Below are 9,274 nucleotides of genomic sequence, written 5' to 3'. Positions count from 1 at the left end.
TGCGGAAGATTTGGCAGAAGTAGGGGTAGACTTCTGCTCCTGGGAACCTGAAGCTGCTGTGGACTTCTTTCCCTTTCCCCTTCCCCTACCTGCAAAGAAGGGGGAACCTCTCGCTTTTTTGTATTTATTGGGCCGAAAGGACTGCATGTGCGGGTGATATGTCTTTTTTGCCGGTGCAGGCGCAGAGGGCAAAAATGTTGACTTACCTGCGGTAGCCGCCGAGACTAACGCATCCAGTCCATCGCCAAATAAGGCCTCACCTTTATATGGGAGAGCCTCCATATTTCTTTTGGAATCTGCATCCGTGTTCCACTGGCGAATCCACAATGCCCGCCGAGCCGATACTGCCATGGTAGCGGCTTGTGAACTCAAGAGTCCAATATCTTTCATCGCTTCTAGCATGTATGCGGCAGCGTCTTTGATATTCCCTAACTTAAGGAGTATCACATCTTTATCAATCGTGTCAATTTCTGATGACACGCTTTCTGACCATTTTTCAATAGCGCGACTCACCCACGCGCAAACAATTGTGGACCTGAGCAGCGTACCATTGGCAACATAAATGGATTTCAATGTAGTTTCCATCTTTCGGTCTCCCGGCTCTTTTAGTGAAGCCGTGCCAGGTGCTGGGAGAATTACCTTCTTTGTCAAGCTGGACAGTGCACTGTCTAACACAGGGGGTGACTCCCATTTTTTCCTGTCCTCCACCGGGAAAGGATAAGCTATCTGAATTCTCTTGGGAATACAAAATTTATTTTCGGGATTCACCCACATCCCTTCAAAGAGTGTATTAAGCTTGTGGGAAGGAGGGAAAGTGAACTTAGATTTCTTTTCTTTATAGAAATAAGCCTTCTCCTGAGGTACAGGAGTGGCTTCCATGACTTCCAGAACTTCCCTTATAGCCACAATCATATATTGTATATTTTTTGCCAATTTATGATCTATTTCCCTGGAGTCACTATCATCGACACAAGAATCAGTGTCCGTGTCAGTATCAGTATTCACAATATTTACAAATGGTCGCCTGCGGATGGAAGAACAGAGCCCTGAAAAATCACATCCTCCACAGATTTTCTCCAGCACTCAGCATGAGATTCAGACTTATCTAATCTCCTATTGATATGATGCATACTATCACGTATTTCTTTCACCCATGCAGGCTCTTGGTGTGCCAGCAGCGTCACCACATTACACTTCTGTGTCCCTAAAATGGTTTCCTCCGGGGAGGAACTCCCTGCCTCTGACATGTCTTACACACGTGTACAACACACACAGAGACACACTGGGACTTATTAGGGGACAGACCCACAGTAAAATCTGTCAGAGGGACACAGTTTAAGAGCAGCCAGTTCACAACCCCAGCGCAAGTATCTAATGCCTGTGAACACAGAATGCCCACTGACATGCAGCGCTTTTTACACAGTAAAACACACTTGTAAAGCACCAAATTCGCTTGTGCTCCCCCCCCTGTTTTGCACCCTGATACTTGTAGTCAGAAGTGAAGGAGGACCAGCGATTTCTCTGCAGCCTGAGGAGAGAGAACATGGCACTGAGCAGAGTGCTGGCTGCCTGAGGAAGAAGCTCTGCCCTTTTTACCTCAGAAACTTTTCATAATATTTATACTGGCGGGGGTAGGGCTGTGCCTGGGCATCTTATGCCCCCAGTTTGCCAGTTTATAGAGGTGTTTTTGCTGCCCAGGGCGCCCCCCCCGCGCCCTGCAGTGCCTGTGTGTGTGGGCAGCAATGGCGCGCTGCACTCCCGCCAGCCGCGCTGTACCTCAGCAGTCACTTTTCTTGATAGAAGATCTGTCTTCTTCTACTCACCTGTCTTCTGACTTCTGGCTCTGTGAGGGGGGTGACGGCGTGCTGTGGGAGTGAGCATCTAGGCACGGCTAGCGTTCAGTACCCTTCAGGAGCTAATGGAGTCCTGTCAGCCAGAAGCAGAGCCATGAAACTCTTCAGGAAGTTGGTTCCTACTTCTGCCCCCTCAGTCCCATGAAGCAGGGAGTCTGTTGCCAGCAGTTCTCCCTGAAAATAACAAACCTAACATAAGTCTTTTCAGAGAAACTCAGTAGAGCTCCTCAGAGTGCATCCAGTCGACCTGGGCACATTTCTAAAAGTGAGGTCTGGAGGAGGGGCATAGAGGGAGGAGCCAGTTCACACCAAATGAAAAGTCTTTAGAGTACCTATGTCTCCTGCGGATCCCGTCTATACCCCATGGTCTTGATGTCGTCCCCAGCATCCTCTAGGACGTATGAGAAACTAACATTTTGACAAAGTCGCACATGAATTTTCATACCAAAACGGGGTCGCTGTCTACTGACACCTTACATAAGATATATATGCGCCTTACATCATCTGAAATGAAAGATTGTCTTTTGTGAAGTGATGTGTTAGCTATTGAGTCATTTTGTGATTTGATCCATCTGATGTATTCTTGTAGCCTAACCAAATTGCTTTACTCACCAGGGAAGAGCATCTAGAGGCCATCTTGAATATTAAAGGGAACGTTAGCCGTATAGAAAGGGAAGATCTTTTATATTACATACGAGAGAGGAAGATGGTTTCTATGGAAAACAACCTGAGTTTTTTTGAGGACATACAGGTGGTCTACAGCCATAGTAAGATGACGCGTTTCCTCTGCTGCTGCCCGTGCTGGTATCGCTGAGGACCTATTCGCTTGAATGCAGACAGCAGAGCCTACAATCTGGATTTGAATTGTATTGTACGGTATTTTGAATATAAATGGACATTATAACTGTTTTTTGGAGAAATAAATTATTTATTTTACTTTCTGGTGTCTTCTCTATGGTAAGTTTTTTGGGGGATATCACAAATATTGTTTGACATATATTCCCCTTAAGGTGTACAAATATGGCGCATGTGCAGAAGGTAACAGAGTCTCTGTAAAAGTTCCAGACTTTATGCTACTTTCTCTATAGTAGTTAAAGGTCTGGCCAGGGCCATCTTAACTTATAGGCTCACTGGGCAGCTGTAGTTGGAGCCATGCTAGTCATGGCAGGTGGTTGAGCCTGGACCTGGACGGAGATGAGCCCCATTCACTTGAATAAAGAGCGTGTACCTCCGTGCTCAAACAGAGATGCTTACAATGGTATATATATATATTTGCTGTACAAGTGGTCATGTGGTAAATGTCTCCACAGTTGAACTGGTTGGAGCAATCTGTCATCTTCTGATCAACAAAATCAAAGGAAATTGGCCAATGTGACATGTAGAAAATGGTTTCCTTACCAAATAGGACTAGTGAGAGAATAGTGAGGGTTGCTGTAGAACCTGAGCGATTTGTCTGTGAGATGGGATATGATTCAAGAACTATAGCTTGGTGCACACTATACAATTATTAGGCCGATCAGCCTGTTTATTGTGTAGTGGGTGGGCATGAGCGTTTTGATGACAAAATGGACCAAAAATGTCCAGAAACGCCCAACTTCGATTAGCCGAACATTAACACTTGCCAGAAAATAGCGGCCAAAAGGTTCCAATATCGTGCAGTGTGTGCGCATTGTCAATTATCTGCCCATATTACCTACTGTTATCCGGATAACATCACCTTCCCAGTGGGCGGGAATAAGCAAACTCAGTGCAGTCTGGCAGTAAATCGGTAAAAAAATTAATTGCTCAGTGTGGTATCGGGGCGTTCCACTGGCAGACAGATCAAGCAGGATGTCAGATGGACAATAAAATGGCATAGCGCGTATCTAGCATAGGGCTAAGTTCCAGATAGGCCACCAAAAGAGGTTCCCAATCATCTCTGTGCGTTCATTTCTGCATACGAAGTGATGGGGGGGAAACCTGGAAACTCACCTCTTTATGTATGGGATTTAAGCCAACAAAAAACAATAAAAAGAACATACATTGCACTTTATAGTAAATACCCAATGTAGTCATATGTAGTAATATTAATGTGCTTCAGAATCAATGGCAACTGCAAGAAAGCACAGCACCCTTACCAGTAATGTATTCTAAATGGAAAACTCCCACTGGTGTATATCCCACCCCCACAGCCCACACTACACTTACAGCATATACAGTGTGAGCACTTACTGTCGACACTTCAATGAACGTTCTGAGTTACCCTACACTAACCTCACACTACAAATCAAAAATACATTTCTTTACTGAACCAGTGTATAACAGTATGCCTAACATTACATAAAAACACCACATTTGAGTGCAGTAAAGTTACTGTAACTGGTGCAGAGATGTAGTAGAATAATTACCTGTGGCTGGTGAGAGGGTGAATACATTATACATTTATCCTACCCAAGTGCTTGACATAGAAGTAGTTAATAAGAAGTCTTGTGTATCTCTTACTCTACACACTATATAAGATGCACACTTACCACAAAAGTACATGAAACCACAAGTTATATAACATTTATTTACAGACGTTTTAATATATCTTTTATATACTGCAGTTCCCTGCTTGGGACATATCTGTGCAGGGCTTTCTCAAAGTCCGGATGAGATCTCAGGTAGTGAAGCATCTTTCTGCCATAGAACCTGCAACAGAGAACATGTGTGTAACTATGCAATCAGCCATACTGAGACCAGGGATATGACCTGAACATAAGCACATAGAGGCATCGGCCTGGGCCAACACCTACAAGCGCTCCTTATTCTCCTGTACAATCATTCAGCGGAGGACAAGGGCTGCTGTCTATGGCTGTGCCACCTGCTCACACTGCCCTCTAATACAGAAGGGAGCGCGGATAATTATAACCAGGGGCATCACTAGTCTTGGTGACACCCGTTGCTGGTGAAATACTCCATGTGTGTGCGTGTTGCTAACAAGGGAGTGTGGCTTTGTGGGAAGGGGGCGGGTTCTCACACCCTGACCCCTGCTTTTGTTCCTTCAGGGGCCCCGGAGATGCTGGTCTGCCCTTGGAGGCTGTCTGTCTGCAGTGCCGGCTCCTACACTGTGACAGAAGCCGAGTACTGCACATAATGTCACACTGCAACATCCGGCTCCTGTCGCTGAAGAGGAGCTGGCATTTTGATGTCACCCTTCGGCGGGTGACACCCAGGAGTGGCCGCACCCACGTAGTGGTACCACTGAATATAACTGTAAAATCTCTGAGGAGCACCATCACCTATTTCCCTATGCGGGAGCACAGCAGACTACTAACCTGGTGTCCTGAGAGCTATCCTGGACACACCGTGCTATTGCGGGGATAGCTCTTGCGGTGATGGCCCCTTGCCCACATAGAACGCGCCTCTGTCCCAGTCTCTCCACCAGATGACACATGTGTTTGGCTGCACAACTCCTGATGGCAGCGTTCAAATGGCTACAGATGAAACATGAATGGATATCAGCACCAGCACGACAAGTGTCCGAGTACTAACTATAGAACACAAACGGCTAATTGTACATAATATAATCCAGACGTAGATTATATAGTGATAATCTCACCACCGTGTGACCTTACCTTAGTCCTCCATTTATAAGGGACGTGAGAGCTCGTATTGGTGTCACATTCTCCACCGCGGCCTGTAGCGCTTTGTCCACCTCCTCCCGTATGAAGAGGTTGGAGTCTCCCGCCCTGGATAGGAGGACAAGTGCACAACGCTCCACTTCTCTGTCCATGTTCTTCCCCTGGTGTACAAACATGGCAGCTAAACACCCAATAGCTGCTCGGGAGACTTTGGAGGACAAGTTCTTCACCTGCAATGTATAAATAGAGGTTTTACTACAGAATGTGCAAACAGAAAGTTAGGGGAAAATAACCCCGGCTTTCAGCATCCATCCTTCATATGTGATAAGAGATATATTATATAAGACACACAAGGAAACCCAGGAAAGAGGTCATTCTTCTGCTCTCCAAATGCCACATTAGGCCAATTGCTGTTAACAAGGGCAAATTCATTTCAACCAACATTTTACAATCTTGAACTTATCTCTTCTTGTTTTGGCTAAATGTATCAAAGGCTTTTAAACAACAACAACAACAACAACAATACTGTGTCAGTAAGTAAGACTTCCCCATATTTGCTGCAATCACTGTACAGGACCATGTTAGACACCTATATCTCAGGGACCGTATGCAGAGTTCATGTTACACTGTAATGTATAAGTGACAGGATTAGGCAGCGGGTTAGGCAGCGGGTTAGGCAGCGGGTTAGGCAGCGGGAGGGGAGTGTGGAGGGTTAGGCTGTGGGATGGATCTTATACTCCCTACTCCCTTTGATGGCACCTGACCCCTGGTTTTCCATAACTGTCCTATATTGTCTTGTACTGTAAGTGTTGTTTTCTTGTTTGCTCATTTGATTATGTACTGTGTAATGGGAGCTGCAGACCCCTTGTGGTGCCATACAAATAAAGGATGATAATAATAATAATAAGAAGAAGAAGAATAATAATAGCGGAACGGTTTGGGTTAGGCTGCTGGAGAGGGAGGTCAGGGCTAAGCTGCGTGGGGGTGCGTTAGATTGCGGGATGGGGAGGTTAGGGTTAGGCTGCTGGAAGGGAGAATTAGGGTTAGGCTATGGGGAGAGTAAAGATAGTGTTACATTCTTTCCAAGGCACTGTCAGGATATACACTGTTGGGATACCGGTGTCGGTATTCTGACCGCCGGCGTCCTGAACGCCGGCATCCCGTATCACACCCTAAGTGACTATTAGTAACTGTGCTCCGTACATGTGACTATTAGTAACTGTGCTCCGTACATGTGACTATTAGTAACTGTGCTCCGTACATGTGACTATTAGTAACTGTGCTCCGTACATGTGACTATTAGTAACTGTGCTCCGTACATGTGACTATTAGTAACTGTGCTCCGTACATGTGACTATTAGTAACTGTGCTCCGTACATGTGACTATTAGTAACTGTGCTCCGTACATGTGACTATTAGTAACTGTGCTCCGTACATGTGACTATTAGTAACTGTGCTCCGTACATGTGACTATTAGTAACTGTGCTCCGTACATGTGACTATTAGTAACTGTGCTCTGTACATGTGACTATTAGTAACTGTGCTCCGTACATGTGACTATTAGTAACTGTGCTCCGTACATGTGACTATTAGTAACTGTGCTCCGTACATGTGACTATTAGTAACTGTGCTCCATACATGTGACTATTAGTAACTGTGCTCCGTACATGTGACTATTAGTAACTGTGCTCCGTACATGTGACTATTAGTAACTGTGCTCCGTACATGTGACTATTAGTAACTGTGCTCCGTACATGTGACTATTAGTAACTGTGCTCCGTACATGTGACTATTAGTAACTGTGCTCCGTACATGTGACTATTAGTAACTGTGCTCCGTACATGTGACTATTAGTAACTGTGCTCCGTACATGTGACTATTAGTAACTGTGCTCCGTACATGTGACTATTAGTAACTGTGCTCCGTACATGTGACTATTAGTAACTGTGCTCCATACATGTGACTATTAGTAACTGTGCTCCGTACATGTGACTATTAGTAACTGTGCTCCGTACATGTGACTATTAGTAACAGTGCTCCGTACATGTAAATGTTCCAACATCCCTCTTCCACATTTACTGTAACACAAACATAGGTGGTTGGGGAACACAAGAGACCAATGCGGAGATGAACACAAGTGCTCACACAAAACAAATAATTCTTCTAGCAGCCTGGTATTGTGAGGGGAGTGATCTGGAACAGGAATTGTGCCTTACGCAGCCAATTCTATCCTGATGCGCAGTCCCGTGAGGTCGGTATCACAAGGCTAGATAGACTGTGCAGGCAAGTCAATCTTGACTATCCAGTGTACTATCTAGTACAAAGTATAGTCAAAATTGGCAACCTTTATGCAGCTGATTTCCTATCTGAGATCCAGCAACCTTGAAGAGACCATCCAACTATGGGGGTAATTCCAAGTTGATCGCAGCAGGAATTTTGATAGCAGTTGAGCAAAACCATGTGCACTGCAGGGGAGGCAGATTTAACATGTGCAGAGAGAGTTAGATTTGGGTGTGGTGTGTTCAATCTGCAATCTAATTTGCAGTGTAAAAATAAAGCAGCCAGTATTTACTAGAGATGAGCGGGTTCGGTTTCTCTGAAACCGAACCCGCACGAACTTCATGTTTTTTTCACGGGTCCGAGCAGACTCGGATCCTCCCGCCTTGCTCGGTTAACCCGAGCGCGCCCGAACGTCATCATGACGCTGTCGGATTCTCGCGAGACTCGGATTCTATATAAGGAGCCGCGCGTCGCCGCCATTTTCACACGTGCATTGAGATTGATAGGGAGAGGACGTGGCTGGCGTCCTCTCCATTAGAAATTAGATTAGAAGAGAGAGAGAGATTGTGCAGAGTCAGACAGAGTTTACCACAGTGACCAGTGCAGTTGTTGTTAGTTAACTTTTATTTATTTTAATATAATATATCCGTTCTCTGCTATATCCGTTCTCTGCCTGAAAAAAAACGATACACAGCAGCAGCCAGTCACACAGTGTGACTCAGTCTGTGTGCACTCAGCTCAGCCCAGTGTGCTGCACATCAATGTATAAAAGGCAAAGCTTATAATAATTGTGGGGGAGACTGGGGAGCACTGCAGGTTGTTATAGCAGGAGCCCCCAGGAGTACATAATATTATATTAATTTAAAATTAAACAGTGCACACTTTTGCTGCAGGAGTGCCACTGCCAGTGTGACTAGTGGTGACCAGTGCCTGACCACCAGTATAGTAGTATATTGTTGTATGTATTGTATACTATCTCTTTATCAACCAGTCTATATTAGCAGCAGACACAGTACAGTGCGGTAGTTCACGGCTGTGGCTACCTCTGTGTCGGCAGTCGGAACTCGGCAGGCAGTCCGTCCATCCATAATTGTATTACAATATATACCACCTAACCGTGGTATTTTTTTTTTCTTTCTTTATACCGTCGTCATAGTGTCATACTAGTTGTTACGAGTATACTACTATCTCTTTATCAACCAGTGTACAGTGCGGTAGTTCACGGCTGTGGCTACCTCTGTGTCGGCAGTCGGCAGGCAGTCCGTCCATCCATAATTGTATTATTATTATAATATATACCACCTAACCGTGGTTTTTTTTTCATTCTTTATACCGTCGTCATAGTGTCATACTAGTTGTTACGAGTATACTACTATCTCTTTATCAACCAGTGTACAGTGCGGTAGTTCACGGCTGTGGCTACCTCTGTGTCGGCAGTCGGCAGGCAGTCCGTCCATCCATAATTGTATTATTATTATAATATATACCACCTAACTGTGGTATTTTTTTTTCTTTCTTTATACCGTCGTCATAGTGTCA

At 45.0% G+C, this 9,274-nt stretch overlaps 1 protein-coding gene across 4 annotated transcripts in view; it reads right to left on the bottom strand.

Annotated features, from left to right (window-relative positions):
- Positions 1 to 4,387: 4,387 nt before the first annotated feature.
- Positions 4,388 to 9,274, bottom strand: part of LOC135067902 (TOG array regulator of axonemal microtubules protein 1-like) — a 74,837-nt gene continuing 69,950 nt past the window's right edge. For all 4 annotated transcript variants that reach the window (XM_063964579.1, XM_063964556.1, XM_063964564.1 and 1 more), the window contains 3 exons: positions 5,450 to 5,685; positions 5,150 to 5,308; positions 4,388 to 4,523 (listed from right to left, as the gene is read on the bottom strand). In XM_063964579.1, coding sequence (XP_063820649.1) covers positions 4,403 to 4,523; positions 5,150 to 5,308; positions 5,450 to 5,685 — 516 coding nt within the window. In that variant the 3' untranslated portion in view covers positions 4,388 to 4,402. The remainder of the gene's footprint in view (positions 4,524 to 5,149; positions 5,309 to 5,449; positions 5,686 to 9,274) is intronic.

The sequence above is a fragment of the Pseudophryne corroboree genome, chromosome 1 (assembly GCF_028390025.1).
Source record: "Pseudophryne corroboree isolate aPseCor3 chromosome 1, aPseCor3.hap2, whole genome shotgun sequence".
Taxonomy (NCBI): domain Eukaryota; kingdom Metazoa; phylum Chordata; class Amphibia; order Anura; family Myobatrachidae; genus Pseudophryne; species Pseudophryne corroboree.
The sequence above is the reverse complement of the archived record's forward strand: the minus strand, read 5'-3'. Positions and strand labels throughout refer to the sequence as shown.